Source organism: Platalea leucorodia, assembly GCF_965183815.1.
Source record: "Platalea leucorodia genome assembly, chromosome: 7".
Lineage (NCBI taxonomy): Eukaryota > Metazoa > Chordata > Aves > Pelecaniformes > Threskiornithidae > Platalea > Platalea leucorodia.
The window spans coordinates 26,720,846-26,742,681 of record NC_138829.1 but is presented as its reverse complement, the minus strand read 5'-3'; the positions used below and the strand labels follow the sequence as shown (position 1 = coordinate 26,742,681).

At 50.7% G+C, this 21,836-nt stretch overlaps 1 protein-coding gene across 2 annotated transcripts; it reads left to right on the top strand.

Moving 5' to 3' along the window:
• Window positions 1-3,408: 3,408 nt before the first annotated feature.
• DLST (dihydrolipoamide S-succinyltransferase) lies at window positions 3,409-21,384 on the top strand. 2 transcript variants are annotated; one of them, XM_082316993.1, is made up of 15 exons: window positions 3,409-3,539; window positions 8,330-8,363; window positions 9,709-9,757; window positions 10,818-10,873; window positions 11,226-11,300; window positions 11,696-11,751; window positions 12,461-12,572; window positions 13,058-13,222; window positions 13,511-13,596; window positions 14,192-14,289; window positions 16,182-16,312; window positions 16,896-16,969; window positions 17,840-17,923; window positions 18,467-18,634; window positions 19,145-21,384. In XM_082316993.1, the coding sequence occupies exons 1-15, from the start codon at window positions 3,471-3,473 to the stop codon at window positions 19,277-19,279; spliced, it is 1,392 nt and encodes a 463-aa protein (XP_082173119.1). In that variant the 5' UTR covers window positions 3,409-3,470; the 3' UTR covers window positions 19,280-21,384. The 2 variants fall into 2 exon arrangements, with proteins under 2 accessions (XP_082173119.1, XP_082173118.1); XM_082316992.1 differs by lacking the exon at window positions 3,409-3,539 and adding an exon at window positions 8,115-8,231.
• Window positions 21,385-21,836: the final 452 nt, after the last annotated feature.

The following is a 21,836-nucleotide window of genomic DNA, read 5'->3' as shown; positions in this document are numbered from 1 at the left end:
GATGGGTGGCAGCACTGGGGGACCAGGGCAACACAAACAGGCTGGTGGAAAGGGGAACAGCGAGGGTGAAAGTGTGATGTGACCTGCTACGAGCAGGATGTTCAGGCTAACACAGCATGGGGCTCCTAAGCGCTTGGCAAAACACTGAATAAAAAGGATGGGGATTACCAGGGAAGAGAAAAACTACTGAGCCAGCAGCCCTGAGCTTAAAACTGTCATGCTGACTCCAGGCAGGGATCCACCCCCTCTGCTCGTGTGTTCACTTGAACAGCTTTGCAAAAGAAGGTGCAAAAGCTCATATCCTGGGCAATTACAAAATAACTGTCCCTGTGGGATGCTTCTTCCTCATCCACATTAATTAGCAGTAGATTTGCATCCCTGAAGTAGGACAGTTTATGTCTTTTCCAGACACCTTAAAAGTGTCTAAGATTATTTTGCCATACCCAGAAATGTCTGATCACTTTCAACACCATCAGTCTCCTGTCCCTGTGACTGTCTGCTCCACGGCGAGTCCCCCAGGCTAATGAGCAGTGTAGAAAATGGGTTTCTTCTCACTGTTTTTTAGCAGGTTGCCTTTCTTCAAACAGCCTTGTATTCCAGGCAGGTATCTGGGAGAGCTCCACCTTTTGCAGAGCTCTAGTCTGGACAAACCAAGTATTTTCTGGGTTGTCCAACACCACTTGTTGCTCTCCCATGTTGTCTCCCCACCCCTCCCAACCATTAGGGTTTCATTTTCCTAACAGTCTGTTGTGGGGACATTCAAACTGCTCAGTTTACCTGTGGCCAGCGCGAGGTGGGGGTGCCAGTGGCTCTCAGCATCACCCTTGCCTTTGTATAACAAGCTTCACCATTGCCTGCGGTCGCCTCTTAGCCTGCCAGCTGCTTCCAACAAAGCCACACAGCAAATGCAATGCAGCCACAGATTTCATCCACCCTTAAGCCTTTCCGCATGGCATGGGAATGAGGCAGCCGGTCCTGCTACCTCACTCGGTCTGTTACAGAAACACCTTCTTTTGGCACTTGGTCACAATTTCTCACCTCCTCTGTGTTCAACAGCAAGGTCAGGGAGCTTACCCATCCCCTGTACGGAGGCTTCCCAGCCCCAGAAACCTGGGGCAATACGCCTCTCGTAAGCAGATTGACTCGGAGCTGGCAAGAAGCCCTCCACTTGCCTAAGGCTTCCAGCACCACCATCTTTCTGCCAGAGATTTGGAGGGTGGGAGCAGAGCCTGTGGTCCCAGACCATCACAGCCCACCGTGGGTGGCCTCGGCTCCCCCCCGCAGCCTCCCCAGCACCACAGGACTGGGAGGTGCTGCCCCAAGCAAACCGCTCCCACTGATGCAGCCCTTTCCCTGCTGAGTTAGCAGATGCGTGCTTCAGTTCCTACTCTTACTACCAGCCTTCACCGGTACCACCTTCCAAAATACTAAAAAGCAGCCAAGGCTCCTCTTACCTGAAGAAAAAGACTGAGGAACGAAAGGTAGATGTTCAGAAGAGAAGGCAAGCGTGTCCTCTCCAAAATGGGAGCCACCCTATATGGGCTCCCCAGGTGCTCCTCAGTGGGAGAGCTGTGCATAGAGCAGTCTGCCGCCCCTCCAGCACTGCAAATCCCCCAGAGCCTTCCCCAGCCGCTGCATCCCTCTGTCCTCAGCAAGCAGTCCCTGACCCGAGCCGCTCGCACCTCTCCACCCCACTCACCTTGGCTCCAGGGGCGCCGGGAGCGCAGCGCCCCGAGGGCAGGCATCCGGGCTGCGGGGTGGGTGCCGCAGAGGCAGCGCGGCGCATCCCCGTCCGCCTGCTGCGCTCAGGTCCTTTAAAGAGGGAGTGGGGAGTCCAGAGGCAGCCAACCGGCTGGGAACGACTTCTGAATATGCAGATGGACGTCCAGGAGGTCAGGTCCAGCGCCAGCGTCCAGCCACCTTCCCTGCCACTCAGCAGTCTCCCAGGCTAATAGCCCCTGGGGTCAGATGGGCAAGGAGCTGCTGGCTGCCCAGGTGGGCAGAGGGCCAGACGAGCAACTCCCCCCTACAATCTGGCCTGGAAACCCCAACCAGGACCCAGGATGGTGAACCGTTGGTGAGATGATGCAAATACACCGGGCTAGAGGCAAGCAGTGCCACAGGCAAGGAAGGAGCTGGCCTGGAGCTCCAGGTGCTGCCCAGCTCCCATGGAAAGCACCCAGGCATTTCCAACATCCCCCGCCATAGGGAAACCAAGGCTTTTCAGCTGGCCTGGAGGTCTGCGGTGTAGGATGCGGCCAGGAAATGGAACAACACAGGAAAAGCAGCAACACTGAGTCCCTTGCTTATCGCAGGGTGCTTTAGAGACACCGCTGCAGCCAGAAGAGCCAGCACCGCTCTCAGCTGAGCACGCCCCAACCCCAGCCCCAGGACAAACCTGCCTGCCCCAGGGGGACGCGTGGTTGTGAGACGCTTTGTGCAGCAGCTGTGGGGTGGGTGGACAAAGCCTAGCCACGCGTGCCACTCCTGGGGCTTCGTCTGCTTTGCCTCCGCATGCTTACTGAACATGGCGATGTTTGGGGTATTCATCTGGTAGGGAGGGGGCTGTGATTAAAAACAGGTGGCATCAGGTGGTCTTGTTCAAGGGTGTTAGCCCTCGAAAGACAGATTGTGGAGAAATCCCTGGCAGAGAGCCTTTCTGGCTCAGTTGCCTTTTATTAAAGCAGTCAGCACATCCTCAAAGCCTCAGAGACTATCCCCTGTTGGTTTTTATTCAACCTCTTTTCTTTGAAAACGATCCCGAGGAAGTTTGTTGCGAATTTATATTAGGAGACTATTGTGAAGGTTGCAGTTTACCATTCATGTATTATTAAGTAATGGCTAAATTAAGGACACATGCATAACGTGGGCTTGGCTCCTTGAGAGACGCCTGGCTGCCAGGCAGCCTTTTACGACTATCCCAAGCCAATTCTCAGACTCTGCCAACGGGTTCCTTGGGGTTTTTTTTCCACCAGCGGTTCCCCACCTGGAAGCAGGCAGCTGGGGGATTCTCAAACGTTTTCAGCGGGCTTACTCGCGGACTCACTCGCCCGTTTGCCGTGCCGAGATGACCTGCTTGCCCATTTCTAACCACGCAACGCCCCACCGGCTGCCGCCGGCGGCATTAGCCCCCGGCGGGCTTCGTGCGCCGGCGGCGGCACCGCACGTGGGCGGGCAGGGCCGCGCCAAGGCGCCGACGACCACGACACAAGGCACAACCGGGCCGCCTGCCCGCCCGCCCCCCGGCCCTGCAGGGGCTGCGGCCGACAGCGTAGCTACGGCTCCACCGGAGACTCCCGAGGCACCGCGGCCCGTCCCTGTCCCCGTCCCACCCCCCGCCCGCCGTGGTGCCGCCCGCCCCCCCCATTCCGGAGAGGTTGGTCCGGCCCTGCGCGCTTCCGGCTCGCGCCGGGCCTGCTTCCGGTGTCCGCCCTCCGGCTCCTCCCGCCGCCGCCGCCGCTGCCGCCGCGATGCTGCTGCTGTGGCGGTCGCGCTGCCTGGGCCGGGCGCTGGGCCGCTCGCTCCGCGCCCTCCGGCAGGTACTGCCCGCCGCGGGCACCGGCCGCGGGTGAGGGAGGAGGGAGGAAGGAGGGAGGGCGGCGGTTGGGCGGGCGGGGACGGCGGCGCCAAGGGCACCGGGACGCGTCCCCCCCGTTCCCCCCCGCCCGCCGCCCCGGGGAGGGGAGGGCGGGCAGGGAGGGGCGGCCCGGGCGGCGGGGCAGCCCCCCCCGGAGGGGCCGGGGTGAGCTCGGCGCTGCCCCTGCCCGGGCCCGGCGCCGCCGGTGCCTGTGCCGCTGCCCCGCTACGCCCCGCCCGGGCCGGGCCTGCCGCCCTTCTCGGGAAAGGCGGCGGCGGCGGCGGCGACTCCCCTGCGGCACCGGGCAGGGCTGACCGACGGGAACAGCTTCCGAAAACCGCCGCTCTCGGGCTCCGCCGTCCCCGCCTGTTGCTGGGCTGAAGCGTGTGGGGGCCTCGCTGCTGGCAGCCGCGGCTCGCCTCGCACCCGCCGGGACCCTGCCGGCCGGCGCCGGCCCGTGCAGAAACGGCACATGAACCGGGATCTACGTTCTTGTTTAATTCCTGTGCTCAATTTTCAAAGCAGTCGTTGAACAGATGCAAACGGCAGTTGCTTGTGCTGGCGGCAGCTTGGGCTTGCAGAGTCTAACAGTCAGAGCCGGCTCCTTAAATCAGCTCCCGGCCCGCTCTTGGCCAGCTGGTTTCTGTCATTTGCTGCCTTCTGGCTACATCTTCCGTTTGAATAGCAAACATGCATAGCTTTATGTACATACACGTGTATATATTTATATATGTATGCATATGCATACATATATATGCATACCTACAGGAGGAAAAAGATAAGTTCTCTTCCAGACGACCAGCTGAAGCCATAGAGCATGAGTTTTGATTTTAGCTGTTGCGTGAATGTAGGCAAGCAAGTGTTGACAGCTAATTGTAATGTTGAACATCTAACTACATCACGCTTCCCCGTAGGGTTATTGTGTGTTAAATGCTTGTCTCTGGGCGCTACAAACAGATTTGTGTTTATAAATGTGGGTGTGTGTATATATATATATACAACTGCACTATAAACAATTTATAACTATATAGTTATATTTTGTTATACATATATGTAGATACAAATTGATTATAATGCAGTTTAAGCTTATTTAAGTGGCATTTTAACAATGTTTAAGCTTTGTCAGCTCTCAGTGGTGCCATGTAATTCTACAGAACAGAGGGGAAAGCCAGATGGAGTATTGAAACCTTTTACGAAACTAGTCTGCAAATCAGGAGGTTACAGGAGGTTATAGCTGCGTACTAGGAAGGGGAGATAATTTTAGTTAACCTGTTAGAAGTACTAGAAAAGTTGAGAAGATGGTTGTAGTAGTTTGATTTCCATTTCAGTAAGGATATGGGAAGTAAGTTTTGACAAAGGGGATAATACAGGCTTTTTGGAGAGACAGAGAGAAACACCAGAACTTGGTAAACCTCTGATGGGAGAAGTGAGAACAGTAAACATGTACAAAATTCAGAAGTGTAGGGTTGAATGGGAGAACAGTGGAGTCAGCAAGAAACAACGAGGGCAGGGAAGGGTTGGCTGGATTTTGATGATCTCGTAAAAGCGAAAAAGGTCCTGGATTCATATATCAAATAGAAATCATGAATGCGCATCAATAGCCTGCATCCGAGCATGTAAGACTCAGGGGGGGGGATGACACACGGACGGACGGGACGGGACACGACACGACAGCTGTTGAAGGGTGACCTGAAAAAGTCCAGAGAAGAGCTAGTCTGAAAAGGATGGTTTGATCAGGAGCTGCGTTCAGTGCTTTGAGAATCAAGTCTTTCTATTTATCTGGGGAAGAGTTTGTAAAGAACTTTTTCTTCCCTGTTTGATCCTCCCCGCATGCTGGAGGAGTTAGCCTGTCGTCTTAGTAACAGTATCCTTTACCACTCCGTATTGTTATCTCCATCCCATCTTAGTGTCTGCCCTGCCATGCTATACATAATTGTGTTAAAACCCACAAAAGATGTGCAGTGGGTTTTTTGTGTGTGGCAGTGGTTTGCGCTCATCCTTGTTGTTAAAGCAGCAGCTTCTTTGCTTTGAAGAAGCTGGGGCTGGAGAACCGATGGCTGCTTTGCCTGTCGTCAGAGCTGCCCAGCACTCGGCTTCTGTTCTGGCTCTGTTGAAATTAACTGTACCCTCCTTTTCGGCTAGTGTCCTTACCTGAACTGGTCCCTCTTCCCACTGTTGGAGAAGAAATCTGTAGGTATACAGCCTGTCACTTTAGCTGATGTATTCCATAATTTATTTCAGTGTGTAGTGACCTACTGGAAGGTGACGGCTCCTTGAAAGGTGCGGCCTGGGACGCTGTGTGCCAGGGTCACTGTGGCTTAATAACAGTTATAAAAACAATTCTGAGAAGTCATGTGAAACTTGGGGGAAAAATTAATCACTTGGTAGGTGAGTCACTAGCTAATTAGACCAAGACTTATTTCTCCAAGTGAAGGCTGTCTTTTTAAAGTGACCCAAAGCGCTAATGCCAGCTAGCAAAACCTAAATGTTTCCGTTTTCACTGACGAAGCTCCAAGATCAGGCAGAGGGCAGATTTAGCCAGGTGATACCAGGAACAGGTGCAATCACAGTGACTCCTTCAGGGAAAAAGGGAACAGGGAACAGCCCTGTCAGGCATCTCCCGGAGCTGCACATCCATCTCTGAGGTACTGTAGTTAAGAGATGGACACACACCGGTTCTGCAGAACATAAGACAGAGGAATGTCAGTGTCTTTTATTAGTGGCTTCGTCCTCATGTTAGAGCTTTTTCCCTCATTTCTTAACCTAAGAGACAGAAGGGTAGTGTGATACCAGTTTTTCCCTTAATTTTGCAGCAGTTGTGGAACACAGACTTGGCACCTCTCATGGAAGAGAGCTGCAGATGTGTTTTCTCACAACGATTTATTTTAGGACAGGCCTTCTAAACTTTTTTTTTTTTAACCTTACAGTAAACTGGTCCTGAGCAAATAAAATTGGCTGTTTCTGCTTCAGTCTGAGGCTGTTCCTCTTTCTTAACAAGTTATTGTCTGGGATGCTAGGAATACCTTTAACCACTTTTTTTATAAAGCACTCAGGAAAACATTAATGGGCAGAGGGGAGCTCAGGTCACTTGATATTTTATTTGTGATTGACTTCATATTATCTGGGACACTACGGAAAGTGGGAAGAATTTGATCAATACAGGAACTAACGTATGTGCTGAGGATTGTGGTGCTTTAGACGCTTGACCAAGTGGAGTTAAGCTGAAGTTTGTCTTACTGATCCCAGCTTAGGGCTGGCTTTACACAAACCAGATCTGAGTTAGCAGGGGGCCAGTGCTGCACCAAGATTAAGCGTCGCATTCACGATGACTCTGCAAAGTCTGCACAGTGCTCCCTGCTTTCCCTTCCCCAGCCAGACCTGGGGCAGGGGCTCCAGCGGGCCCTCCTGGAAGCTGCTTTTGCAGGACTGTCGGTCCAGGATCGTTGGCCCCTGCAGTGAACCAGCAAGCAGGGTAGCTGCATGGCACTGTGCTGGAGCTCCTGAGCTCTGCCAGACCTGGGCTGTTTTAGCAGCAAGTCAGCCTGGCTGCCTGCATCCTTGGCACAGCTAATCATAACCCTGTTGAACTGCCCATCGATCATTGAGCTGACTGTGCATTAATATCAGAGAAGCCAAATCCATCAGTAAGTTTGGATAATTAAACTGCCAAGGGGTCGATTCCAGGCCTGTTAGTAGTTTTGATGATACAAAGTGTTCACTGAATGTATTTTTGCATGCTACAGCACTCAGTCCTGTAGACAGTGTGACAAGCTTAAGTAGCTCTTTGGTCCTTGATCTCTATGTTGTCTTACCACACACAGCTCCACAAATTATTTTGATATTTAAGATCAGTTATATCCCATCCTGCTTGCTCTGCTGAAGCTGAAATCAGGGCTTATATGCAAACTTCCCTTCAGACACTGAAGATATGAATAAAATCTAATTTTTACCTCTTACCTTAGCTGCTGGGTAAGAGTGCTTTGAGCTGTTGAGTAGCTGTTGTTCCAAACCAGTCAATTGCATTTTAGTCATGGTTACTGTGATATTTTCCTGTAGCTTTTAAAGAGTTCTTAGGTTCTCCAGATCTGCAGGTTCGATGCTAGAGAAATGTATAATAACAATAAGGAAAGTAACTGGAATATCTTGAAATATCTTTTACTTTTGAGGAATGTTACACTGAGCTAGAAGTACAGTCAATGATTACATGGGTATGAAGTGAAACATCATTGAAGGCAGTAGAAATTTTGCCATCGAGGGAAATTCTGGCTTTCTGGAGTTCAAAGGCTCCATAGCCTTAAAAGAAACAAAGAAACAAACAAAAAAAACCAAACCCCAGATTCACGACTGTAGGAGTAAACATCATGGGATGTTTTTTCATCGTATCCAGTAGCTACCCTTGACCTTCTCATTCACAGCAAATTTTAGTGAATGAATCTTTAGGAATCTGTTCCTTCTTAAAGAGGAAAGTGTGCATGAGAAGGGCAAAACAGCTGGAACCACAGCGGAAAACCAAGTGCATCAGGTTTAACATCACTCCGCAGGAAAGCATCCTAGAAGGAGACAAAGCGAAGAGAAGGGTGTAGATGCTCTCGCCATCTCCTGCTCTTGCACACTATGGGAAAGTAGCATGCCTGCAGTCTGGAGCATGGGAATGGTGGGTCCTGTCTCTGATCCAGGTCTCGTGGGAAAACCAGTGCTTCTAGGGTGCGTCCGTCTTTTTGCAATACTGATAGTTCCTCTTCTCTCTGACAGGGGAACTGTACTCTGGCAAGATGCTCTCTGTCTGGTGAGTCTTACGCTTTTATTTCATTTCAAACTACCTAGACAGAACAGAGCTGATGATGGAAATTGGTAATAGGTTTGATTGGGGTTTATTTCTGTCAGTCATGTAATGAAGAAACGGTGAAATGAGCTGTGTTTCCATGTGAGTGCCTCCCTTGCCTAATGTACGTGCTGCCCGATCCGTTCGGCTCTGGTGAAGGTTTCACAGCAGCAGCACAGTGTATTTCAAGCATTGCAGTGCTTGAAACACATGCTGCTGCAGAGCCTAGCTCTCTAATAAACTCCTTTGAAAATGATGGGTGAATGTTAAGTGACATGTCAAATCTAGTATGCCTGCGAACTCCTCTTCGGTGCTTAAACTGGATTTTCCCAGAGCTCTGTTTTTTCTAGCTGTACTGTGTTTATGTAGCATTACATCACTCTGATTCCGCTTTGAGAAACAAGTTAAATCTGCTTACCTTTTCCGGTTTTTAGAGTTCCAATACCAGCTCTTTAGTAGGGGATGGTGTCAAAATTGTATTGCTTGTTTTAAAAATCAAGTGGGGAAATGGTTCTTCCTTCTGGCATTGTGTGATTGAGATAATTATGTTCCCTGATTGCTACACTGACTCTCTTTAAGATCAGTCTGGAAAACTGCCCAGTGCCCTGAAAGAGGCAAAGGACAGGAGTTCAGTCCGTAATAAAAATTGCGGTGTCAGGGCATGTGAGCAGTGTGGGAAGGGGACAGTGGGGTATGTGAAACTGAGAAGCTATGCAAGTACCTCCCTGCTGTGAGTTTCGGAAAAGAAGTGTTCTTGGGACAAGGGGTGGACAGAGAAGAGGGATGATGGTGGCTTACTACTCTGCTCTACGACCTGTTTTCATTCTTCTTTTCCTCCTTGCCTGTCCATGCAACTGTGAGGCTTCCTGGGGTTGCCTCTTAGGGGGCTGATGCCTTGCTCCCATTAGGAACCCCTTTGTATTGGTGAGGATAACTTAGCAGAAACTGAGGTTTTAGTGGTCCTGGAGGTGTCCCTCATAGCTGTTTCCTGGTTTTGTTCTGACTGGGGTAGCTGCTGCTTTGTTTACCCTTTTCAAAGTCACGCTTATTAGCTCTGTGGTCAAGATATAACTGTTTTCCCCATCTCTATAAATCTAGATGAAGACAAGACAAGCTCTAGGCTTCTTGGCAAGCTCTGGGCAGGTTTGATGGCACTGAGGTGCCTCTGTATGGCTATATTCCCCACTTAGTCCCAAGCCTCTTTCAGGGTGGACAGTGGTGTCCTCTGCACTCTTTTACCTGACAGAGACACTTGAGGGCTGGGCAGATGGATAACGTTCCTGTGGGGTAACACCATTCTCATTCACAGGTGTGGCTGGGAGCCAGGGACTGGCTTATACCAACAGCAGGAAGCTTGTGTAAGTATCCCCAGGAAAGCTCTGATGTGGAGGGGCTGGGGCTGCTCTAGCCCTGATAAGAGTTGGGGGCTGGGAGGCAGAATAGGGTTGGCTGTCATAAAATCCCTGTGCACATCGTAGGAGCGTGGAGCTAGCCTTAACAAAATCTAGGTTTTGCAGGTCAGGAACTGTGGCATGCTTAAAGAAAGTAAAGCTTGCTTTGGAACCAGATACCGAGGCAGGGAAGGGACAGGAATGAGGAGACTGGTGATAAATGGATCTCTACCCTTGGATTATCTGGCTAGAAGTCTTGTTTGCTCTATGGTGGCCTCCTGGTAGGTTTTCTGTCAGGAAAAGTGGGGTGGTTCAGGGAGCTGGTGTTCATATGGCAAAGTTTGGATTGCTGAGGTGGTCATGTAAAAATGTATTTGGGGAAATAACCTTAAGAGCACATCCATAAAAGCCTGAAGTGCTGGTCTGTTTGCATCAAGTAGCCTGTGTTAGAGGAAATGCTAAAGCACATTTGCTTCAGGTTTCCAAATGTGGTGTCAGTAGGTATTAAAAACATCCTTTGGAACACTTGGGATTGCCAGCTCCCTGTGAAGGGACATGATGGAGAGAAATAGCTGTCTCTTTGATGTGTTGCCATAGGCAATTTATGGTGCTTTCTCTTTTTTTGGAGCAATCTAGCAACTTCCGTAGAGATGACAGTCCTGATCTGGAGGTAAAACGTGGTTACTGCACTAGTCTTGGGTGTAGGGTGGGGCTGGCTAGGTCAGCCTTTTGTCAGTATTTAAACCACAGGGGTTCTGTTGGGTTGTCTCCCTAAATTAAAATTCCATAGGTGTCAGTTCTCACTGAGTTTCTGAGAGCACAAGTGATGGTAAGCTGTAATGTTTCCTTTCTTAGTGGGACTGTTGCAGCTTGAACAGTAAGTAGGAGTCCCTTGGAACAAACACATTAGAACATCTGAGCAGCCTTTCAGATCAGTTAAGCAAATGTAAATTCTGTACTTGAGCTTGGTGCCAGCAGCCTGCAGAGTAACGTGCTTCTGTGTTCATATCTTTCTCTCTTTCTGCAGAGTAAATAGCTCCAGTGTCTTCACTGTCCGTTACTTCAGAACCACTGCAGTACGTAGTAAGTAAAAAGTCAGGAGTCAGTGGGATGGCTCTTGTGCTACCTCTTGCTGTCCTGACAACAGCTGAAGCTACCTCTTCCATCCTTGGGTTAGGCCCACTGCTGTCCTTCCTCAATGGACGGCTGAGGGTTTATGTCCTAGGGCCCTAAAAATTTTGTCTGGCATTCCTATCACAATGTGACTTTCGGTCAGATGGGAATTTCTCTTGTGTTTAAATGTTAATCAGTGTTGAAGAAGGCCATTTGATGTCTGTTGACCTACCCCCTCTAGTAGAGTCCTGATGACAAGAATGAAGCAATGCCATAAGTTTTAAGCTCTGAATGCATTCAAGTCTGTCTGTCTCTCTCACAGGGGATGACGTGGTTACGGTGAACACACCAGCCTTTGCAGAGTCAGTCACAGAAGGAGATGTCAGGTGGGAGAAAGGTAAGCAGTTGCCTTTTCCCTGAAATTCTCAGCACCATTGCTGCTGCACTGGACAGCTCGGGGATGGATTGTAGTTCACTGGCTGACAGCCCGCTCTGTGCCTTTCAGTCTGTGACAAATGAGGCAGTTAATTGCAGTTCTCCTAAGGGGTAAGGATTGCAGTTACTGCCTCAGCACCTCTCTGTCATGGGTGATGTTGGATGAAAGGTGATGTCTAAACTGGAATCAAACTCTGACTGTACAGTAGATTGATTGTTTAAGCTAGACTTTTCTTTATAAGTTGTGGAGAACTGGGGTGAGAAAATTCTGGGTTAGTGGGGGAAACTGCTGTGGGTTAAGAGGGGAGGCTGGAGCACACCTCCCTCCTCACGGTGGTCTTCATATCTATCATTCAGCTGTTGGAGACACAGTGGCAGAAGATGAAGTGGTGTGTGAGATTGAAACAGACAAGGTAGGAGTTTTCTGGACCAAACCTTTTTCTAGTTCTTTAGCGGATACCCTGTATGGCTCCTCTCCCACTAAGAGCTCCTAGAGCCTGCAGGCCCTGCCAATGTCTCCTGCTGCCTTCATGGAGAAAAGCTTTTCTCATTTAATATGAAAGCTGGCTGTGTCTTAAGTGAGAATTCTTCGATAACTCTTCCTTCCTCATACATTTGATTAAGCATCAATGGTGCTGATGTTTATTGGAGCTGCAATTCCACTCCTCCTTCCAATTTTGGTGCTCTAAGCTTTGAAATCTGTTTCTATCTAAACAGAGGAGAAATCCGCAGAGCCACAGTATGTTGTCAAATTGTTTTAAATTTAGCCTTTAAGTTTACTCACTCCTTAAAGGACTATTAAGCTTTGAAGTTCTTCTTAAAACTCCCTGCCAAGTTCTGCTTCCGGTGTTGCTGTCAGAAAGATGCTGGCAGCAGGTCGATTCTTGATTGTACCCTGGAGCAGGAAGATCAGGCTGTATTACACTGCCAGCATCTCCTAAAACTTCTAAGTATTGGCACAAAATCCCGGTGGAGGGTGTGAAAACTGGCGCAAATGGTGCGAGACAGAGCCCCCATCTGTGCCAAATTACAATGTGTATCTGCGCATATTGGCATCTTCTCTTGGGCACTTGTTCTCCATCCAGTATTTGGGGGAATTTCACTGATTTTTCCTTTTTGCAGACATCAGTGCAAGTTCCAGCCCCAGCAGCTGGTGTGATTGAAGCCCTTCTGGTACCTGATGGTGGCAAAGTGGAAGGGGGGACACCTCTGTTCAAACTCAGGAAAACTGGAGGTAAGTCAGGCGTGTATAACTTGCACAGGCCTTCCTTCTGAAGATGGAAACAAGGCATTTAGAGGGATCTTGAGAGAGGTTAAATGTTTCCTCCATCTGCCTCTGTAGCTGGAAGAAAATACTCGTGTTGTCCTTTAGAAAAGCATAATTTTAGTCCTTCTGAGGGGGGAACTTTCCTTTTGCTCCCTCTGGAGGAGACTGCAGTTCTAAGCTAAAATTAGTTGAGAATTCCCCGGATATAACTCCCTTCTCCGCCCTCTTCTCTTTAGCATCCAGTCTCCTGCACAGTGAGGAGATCTAGAGTGTCAATGAGTAAAACACTTTCACCATGGGATCCTCTTGGGGTGGCTCCTATCAGTTCAGTAGTGCTGAGAACATAAAGGCACTCTGCTGGAGGGTTAACTTTTATCAGGTTGGTTGGATTCAGAGATCCCTGACAGTGGAAGCTGTCTATGCCCTTACTATGGTTATTCCTTGTCTTTCAGCTGCTCCTGCCAAGGCCAAACCAGCAGCAGCCCCTCCTCCTCCTCCTCCTCCTGCAGCCCCTGAACCTGTAGCTGCAGCTGCTCCTCCCCCTGCTGCAGCACCAATTCCCACTACAATGCCACCAGTGCCGCCTGTGTCAACTCAGCCCATTGACAGCAAACCAGGTGAGGCAACAGCTGTTTTCTCCTATTTTCAAGCCTCTCTTCCTTGGGAAGAGTGTGTAAGGTTAAAGATGGCAAACAGTCTGGTGTTTATGGTGAAGGCCTCCCCGCATTATTGCCCTGCATGCTCCAGGCTGAAGATCTCAGCTATGCCTGCTACCTGCGCAGCCCAATTCAAGGCTGCTTCTGCACTGTGTTGCTTGAGCAAGGAGCTGAAACGGGCTTTCTACCTCAGGGCGTTGCAATCAAGCCCTGGCTTCCCTTTTTGACTGATGTGTTCTTTATCCTCAGTGTCTGCGGTGAAGCCGGCTGCAGCCCCAGCAGCAGCCCCTCCTGGGGAGGCAGTGCCCAGCAAAGGTGCCAGATCAGAGCACAGGGTAAGCTGTGGGAATAGGGGCCTTGCCAGCACTTCTGTTGCTGGGTGACAACTTGTTCTGGCATAAGCCTTGAGCTTTCCAGATGTGTCCATATCTACCTGTTCACACCTAGCTCGGTGGGGCTGTGACAGATGGGGAGATGCTCTACGTGAGGGCACCACTTAGGGGTGAGGTGGAGGAAGAGCCAGGTCCAATCTGACACAGGTCTTTTCTAGCAAAAAGTACTGACTGAGAACAGAAGGCTCAGTGTGACCTGCTTGGTCTGTCCACAAGCCCTCAGCAAAGGACTGAAGCTGCTCCACCTGCCTTGTTTGTTCTTAAGGGAACATAGTTGAGCAGCCTGCTTTCTTAGCAGTCTTGCTCTTCTCACGTTAGCCTCATGCTGGAAACTGTGGGTTGAGCTGGGCAGCTCCATAGTGAAATCAACTCCTCAGCCTGTCATGCTCCTCAGGGAGACCTGGAGTGAAAACCTTGGCCCTAGGCATCCATTACTAGTCAACCAGATGGCAAGAAGAAGGGCCTTTTGAGTTTCTTCTGTGTTTTGCCCCTTGGATGAACTTGAGGCAGCTTCTGCTTACGTCTTTTTAATTTTCAGGTGAAAATGAATAGGATGCGTCAGCGTATTGCTCAGCGGCTGAAAGAGGCTCAGAATACTTGTGCCATGCTGACCACTTTCAATGAGATCGATATGAGGTGAGGAGCAGACCTCTTTTTCCCTGTACAAGTAGAAATAGATGCAGGCAGTCATCTTTAAATAGCAGCCAAAACCTTGCTGATTCTCTTTGGAGAGATTGGCAACACATCTTTTGGGACCTCTTTCTTAGGTGTGTGCCACTGTCTGCACAGCTTCATCAGGGCCATGGTGTTGTGGTGTGAGGGGTACATAGCTTACTAACGGCCTGTCATTCCTCGTGAGTCATCTGCTGCTTGTAAAAGGGGCAACCTGATTCCTCATCTGTGTGGTTCTTAGTTGAGGGCTGGTAGATGTTGAGCAGAAGAGCAGGAGTGACTAGTCTCACTTGTATAGTGGCTGTTAGGAGACACCAAGATGGAGCATCTGCTTTCTACCACTCCACCAGGTTACTGCTGTTGGAGGTGGACATATTTAGCTTCCCGTGAGGTGGTTCCCCAGGGCTAATCGGCCTTTCAGGTGAGCAGTACATAGGTCTGAGGCCCTTGCTGTCGGATGGTGCAGCTTTCCAGAGACGGACTAGCATCCTTCCCTATCCCCTCCGGGCAGGTGGGGGTCTCCTGACTCAAGTGCTTGCACAGACTGAGTGCACTAATGGCTTTGGAGGGTGGGCAGCTTATGTTACAGTGCATTAAGGGGAAATTGTACCCAAATCAAATTGCCTTGTGAAATCCTATTCTGCTCCTTAAGACAAAACATGTAAATATTTGGGTCTCGGAACAATAAGGTTGGCAAAATAGTCTTGATTGGAGGGGAAGTGTTGCAGCTTTATCTCCTCTCAGAGGCTCATTGAGGTGTCGCTTTACGCTGGCCTCGGGCTCTCGTTGCATCTGGTAATCTGGTTTGGATTGATTGCTGTGAGGTTGACTGGTGAGGGCCTGTGCTGGGGCCTCCTGCTTCCCGTGGGGGGTCAGTGTCTGAAAGGAGGAAGCCATAATGAGGCAGTTTCAGAGCAAACCTCGTCCTCATTGCTGCAGTACTTGTGTCTTGGGAGGCACTAATGTCTTTGGGCAGTAATCCTAGCCCTAAACAAGGTTAGGTGCAGGAAAACAAACACTCTAAACCATGGAGACCCCTGCCCCTTTCTGAAACTCTCTCTTCAAAGACTCAGGGTCTGTGGAGGGGGGGGGAGGGATGGACTGTGCAATTCCACAGCATCTGGTATTAGCCTGGGATAGGCAGAGCTTGTAGGCGCAGCTTGGTTGAATTTTTGATAAATAGAAGCAGTTTTGATAAACAGAAGCCTCGGTTTTGATAAATAGAAGCAGTGGGGAAACATGATTAGCCTGGTTGAGGGCTGTGGGTGGGCTGGCACCCACTACCATAGCACCTGGGAAGATTTCTTTCATTTTGCTCAACTCCCAAAGCCAAAGAGTTGGGTACAGAGGCATCGTCGTGCTGGCTGGCACTGGGCTTGCCACAATGATTGAAGTCTTTTGCCTTGATCACCATGTGCATCTCTTCTGCTCTTGGTATTTCCTGTTTTTTCACCCTGCCAAGGTTGGCCAAGCCACACCTGGAGTTGCTGTCTGTGGTGCCGCGCTGGTGTTGGCAGTGGTGTCTCCAGAGAATTGGTGGTGACGCCAAGCCTCAGCAGGAAATAGGCCGTGCCCCATCTCGCTTTTGTGCTTGGCAGTGTGGGCCAAGCAGATTAACCCCGTCCTGTTGAGTTTGTGTTGAGTTGAGTTCCTGTTAGATCCTTTGGCAGGGTCCTTAGAGCCACCCTCAGCCCGTTTCACCTGTGACATTTGAAGGATTTTTCAGCAGACTGGGGGTTTGCCAGTTGGTGGTGCAGGTTTGCAGTCCTTGGGGCTGGCACTGAAATCTATTACGGAGTGAGGGAACAGTGTTTTCTTGGACTCCATGCTGACCAGCGTTATCATGTGTTTTGCAGCAACATCCGGGAGATGAGAGCCGTACACAAGGATCCCTTCCTGAAAAAACACAACCTGAAGCTAGGTTTCATGTCAGCTTTTGTGAAAGCTGCAGCTTTTGCTCTGCAGGACCAGCCCGTTGTGAATGCAGGTGAGTGGTGACACTTGCTGGTGAGTTGCACATCTCACCAGTGAACGTGGCAGAGGGGGGGAAAGCAGGTGTCCAAGTCTATGGCAGGGCTAATAGCTTGGGCAAGCAGGTCAAATATGCAGAAAAAGCGGGGACAGTCCTACGTGCTGCAGCTGATTTTGCTAATGCCACTTGTGTAGGTAGAGGAGAGCTTGCGAAGAGGGGCTCTGTAAGGAAGAGGTTGCCAGGAGCGGGGCTGGGGCCATACGTACACAGCCCACAGAGGGAAGAGCCTGCTGGTTGGTGTAGAGGTAGCTGCTGTAGGTGCGATGCAGTTCCTGGGGGGGGTGTCAGAGGTGTTTGCTCAAACCCAGAAGAGGAGAATAACCAAGGGGATGTCTGAGGGGGGCTGACCTATCCGGACTGTGTTTCCTTTCTTTCTATCCTGATGCTTCTCCCACCGGTGCAGTGAGGGCTCATTCTTCTCTGGAGTTATGTTTAAGCTAAATATGAGCAAGTTGTTATGATTTTGTGGCTACTTCTGGCCTTTTGAGCCCTTGATCTTGGGTGCTGCATGTGTAACACAGCTTTTTTCTCCTTCTAGTGATTGATGACACGACCAAAGAGATTGTGTACAGGGACTATGTGGACATCAGTGTTGCTGTAGCAACTCCCCGGGTAGGTACCTTGGGTGCTTTGGCCATGGTCCCTGCAGCCTCGGGTCTGGGATGATCGTATACTTTGAGCCACCTCAGCTTTGAGCTCCTCTGCAGTGGAAACTTACTGATGAGACTGATCTTCTAAATGAGACATCTGATACATTGTGGACTGCTGAGATGGGTTTCGGGTGAAGATGGAGGACCAAGAATATTCTGCCACTGTACTAGGAGATGTAGTAACAAGGTCAATATAGATCTCAGTGGTTAATGAGTAGGGCCAAGCTAGGGAAACCCTTTTTTTTCATGAACCTATGAGGATATGGCATAGACAGTAAAAGCTTTGCATGTCCTGTCCTTTGGCTAATCCTGCTGTGCTGTCCCACCATATCAGTAAATCACATTGCTGCCTCAAAGAGGTGTTCCTGTCGAGGGAGAGTATGGGATAGAATACAGATGTTGAATTAGTTGGTTCTGTTGTGAGGCAGAGGTTTGGCCAGGACTGAAGTTCTGTCACTGTTCCCAAAGTCCAGGAAAGGTCCAGCACAAAGGGACTCTTCTCTTCTTACCTAGAAAGAGGTGGCAGCTGAACTCTGCCCAGTGCCTCACCTGGTTTTATGGATGTGGAACTGGATCCAAACAGGCTTGGTTGATTTTATGAGATGGGCTTACAGAGGCAAAGATGTCTCATTTATGGTGTTGGCCCTTGGTGCGTGTCATGCCAGGTTTCCCGGCAGGCTGCCAGGGAGTGAGGCGGCTCTGCCAACCACCTGCTGTGGGCTGAGGAGGAGGAGGCAGGAACTCTGCTGGGCTGAGGCCAGGTTCCTGCCTGATAAGTTACCTGTGTGTCACTGCCGTGAACTTGCTGATCGTGCACTTTGCTTCTCCCTAGGGTCTTGTGGTCCCTGTCGTTAGGAATGTAGAAAACATGAATTTTGCTGACATAGAGCGTGCTATCTACGAGTTGGGGGAGAAGGTAAGGAAAGTTGGAGGTTTTTCTGAAAAGGGCTGGGAGGAATGGGAAGAATTGGAGGTGCCAGATAGGCATAAATTGATTCAGTCCCATTCAGTCGTCATCTCTGACCTCTAACACACTGAGCTGTGCTGTGGGGAATGATCCAGTTGCAGCTGTAGCTGTGCCCGTGCCTTACAGGACAGGCCTATCTACTTGTTGCCCTTCCAAAAGACTGCAGAGTATGCATTTGTGACATGGTGTGTCTTCACCTCTGTCTTTAGAGGCCAAGGCTGAACTGCCCTGGGGTAGAAGTCCCTGTGTCTGTCTCCTGCAAAATCCAGAGTTGGAAGTGAAGGCAAGAGAATCCTTCCCCAAAGCCAGTAAATGTTCAGATCTAAAGACAGGATGTATTTTCAAGTAATTCATGCTGGTTTTCAGCTGAACAGGTCAATAAGTGAAGCTCTTGCCATCAGCATTTACTCCTGGAGAGAGTGAACACCCAAGCCCTTGTCCTTTGCCTTCTGTGATCTGTGTGGCTTTCTAAGACCTTACTTTTTCTTCTAGGCACGGAAAAATGAACTGGCCATTGAAGACATGGATGGCGGCACTTTCACAATCAGCAACGGAGGGGTTTTTGGGTCACTCTTTGGGACACCTATCATTAACCCACCCCAGTCTGCCATCTTAGGCATGCATGCCATCTTCGACAGGCCTGTGGCTGTTGGAGGCAAGGTAGGTGGAGCTGCACAGGAGGTTTCAGTGAACAGAGGGGAGGGCTCAGTGGGATGAGGACCACAGCCTATATGCTTTTTCTAGGGGGTTGGTGTCAACTTCTAAAAGGCTTTACTGTGAGGGAGGAGCAGAGACTAATGGGTGTAGGGCAGCTTTGCTGGCACTGGTACTTGCCTGAGGTGTGCGGGGGGCCTTGTCCTATCCGTCAGGGGGCGAACTGGATAATCTGCTTAGGTGTGGGGACGAGGAGGAGGAGGCTGTGGCCTTTGTGATAGAGAACAGCTCCAGAAAGGTACCTGGTCTTGTGTGGTGTGGACGCAGCCTGGGTGGTGGTCAGTGCCTGGGTGAGTGAGTGTGGGTGGGTAATCCTGCCAGGCAGGACACATCCAGGAGGGCCTGAGCCCTGGATTCAGGACAGGAAAAAGCCAGGTCTTCCCTGAATTCACAAGAGGGCATCATGCAGGCAGTAGGGCTGAGCTCACTAATGCCTGTCTTATTCCTCCACTTCAGATCGAGGTGCGTCCCATGATGTACGTCGCGCTGACGTACGATCACCGGCTGATTGACGGCAGAGAGGCAGTGACTTTCCTGCGCAAGATCAAGGCAGCGGTGGAGGATCCCCGCGTGCTGCTGCTCGACCTGTAGAGCAGCCACACCCCCACACAACCCACCCAGGGCAGGGCCGCAGCACCAGCAGGGGCCATGCAGGGCATTCAGGAACAGGCAGTGGTCATTCCAGTCCCGCTCCCTCCACTGTGATCGGAGCTGTCCCGGAGGGAATTGTGGGGATAGCTCATACCTCCTTTCCTGTTCTGTTTAACAAAAGTTCAGTTTCTCATGAGGATTGCTGTGCGGTGGGCCAACCGCTGAATGGCACTGCCTTTCCAGAGCCGTCTATATGGCATCCTCTCCCTCACAGCACCAAACTCTCACCTCTAGCTTGTCCTATACCAGTGGAAACTGCTTGCTGCTGCTGTGCTAGGGTACCCTTCCCTGCCACTCCAAGGCAGGTTCAGCTTTATTTCCTAGCACTGAGGTTCCTGGGAGGGAGAGGAGAGGAAAGGCTACTGTTCTGTCCCTGTTTTGCTTGAAAATATTTCACACTTGTCTGCCTTGCAGGGGCAGTCTGGGGACCCCCAGGCTGCTTGCAGCAGAGGTTTTGATCAGAGCAGGGCTTGAGGTAGGTGTCATGCCTCTGGCAGTGCCCTAGTTACACTCCCTTCACAGACAGGAACGCAGCGGTGGCAGCTCCCCTGCTTTCCCTTGGAGATTGTTTGTCTCTCTCCAGCCTGGTCACTGTGGCACGAATGTTCACGTCCGGGTGGGCAGAGCCCGTGACCTCTGTGGAGGTAGCACTGTTCCTGGGGGGACAACCCTTTCACCATTACATGCCCGACACGGGGGTAAGAACCAGCCCCCAGCAGCTGTCCTTGAATCACAGCTCACCGATGGTGGATCCGACTGCTGGCTTCCTGCGTGCAAGGGCTTGGCCTGCTACCAGCAAAGAGACAGCTGGGGAGGGCCAGGTCTTTAAGTGTAATGTATATCCCAGCCCAAGGCTGCTGGTTTTGGGGGGAGGGGGGCAGTCCTTAATTCAATAGCGCACACATGTATTGGGGAGTGAGGGGGTTGCTAGTGCCTGCAGAGTCTATTACTCTTACCCTCTACACAGAACTTGTAACTAAAATATTTAACACAGCGGATTTTAAATGAAATAAAACTGGGCAACGACTGCAAGGTGGGGTGTGTTTGAGGGGGTGAGCAGCAGCTCCTGGGCCAGGACTCGGGCATCTGCATCGTCCCTAGTGTAGCAGAAGAAGCCTGTTACCTGAGGGTAAAAGAGGGAATGGGAGCTGGGCCCATCCCTGGTGGTACTAAATTGAGGCTTCCCTGGCTGTGAATTGTACTGTCCTCAAACCCTCTTTGGCACAGAACTGGCTCTTCCCAGCAAAGATGAGGTTTTCAGGGCTGGAAATCATCCTTTTTGCAGTCTAGCAACAGAACTGTTGCAGATGGCAAGGAAATCCCAGTATTTGCTAAATGGCATGATGGCCAAGAGGGAGAACTGGGACAGGCTCTTAAAGTACAGGTGTAGAGCCGGTTTCATTTTTCCCTGATGCAATGGAAGTCTTGTAAATCATGAAAGTGGGAAAAAGGCTGTTAAGGGTTGCAGAGGGAGAAAGGAGGCCAGATCAAAGAAGAACTGTAAGGCAAAAGCTGTCTGTGGTGCTGAGAGCGTGTCCCCAGGGAGCTGTCCCTGTTGGAACAATGTGAAATCGTTCCTGGATCATGGCAGGTTTTTTCCAGCTCTGACATCAACTTCAGAGAATGGGTTGCCCTTCCCGACTACGAGAGAGGAAGGCAGCCCCTTTTAACAGAAAACAGTTTCACTCACAGCTGGCACGCTGACAAAAGGGAGAGCTGTTCCTAGTACTGCTGCCTGCACCTTCCCGGCAGCTACGGACAAACCCGCGCCTGGAGTCAGTTTTCCTCTGACCGTCCCTGGTTGAGCTAGAAGGTTAGGAGGAGCGAGAGGAAAAAACCCTTCCCTGTGCCTTAAAGGAAGGGCAAAGAGTCTAGCTGCTCCTGCACAAATTAATTGAATGAAAGAGAAGGTTCTGATTAAAAAATGCTGCTAGCACCTGCTGCCCTGTGCTGGTTTAGGATACAGGGGCCCACCTTGACTTTGTACATGAGCCTGGGGAAGGGCAATGCCTGTATTCTGTCTGGAGCTGCAATAAACGAGGCCTTTGAACTACCCAGGGAGTGAATGTACAGTCAAGCTCTTAAAATGATGCAGCCTAGCAAACTGCTTTATTTAATCTGCCCCGTTGGGGCTTTCTGTAGGAGGGTTGTGCAGCTGCTGTGCTTTAAGCTGCCTTTTTTGACCCTCCTGGGTGATGCCCAGGGCACTTTGTTGCAAGAAGCCATGCTGTGGCTTCAGCGGCAGGCCTGAGAGTCAGTCCTGCTGCCCCTCCCCTGCATCACAGGGCTGGGAGGCTGATGGCCAAGGGGGAGCCTGCTGCCGGAGGGTTCGGCCAGCGCAGGCTGCCCTAGAGAGGAAGAGCCCCAGGCCTAGCTGCTCCCAGCATCTGGCCTGCTCTGGCACTGGTGGTCAGCTCCTTGGTTAGTCCTCTTGCTTCTGCACAGCCTTTGGGGTATCCCCTGCCTTTGCTGGGGTGGGAGATGAGTTTCTCCCGGG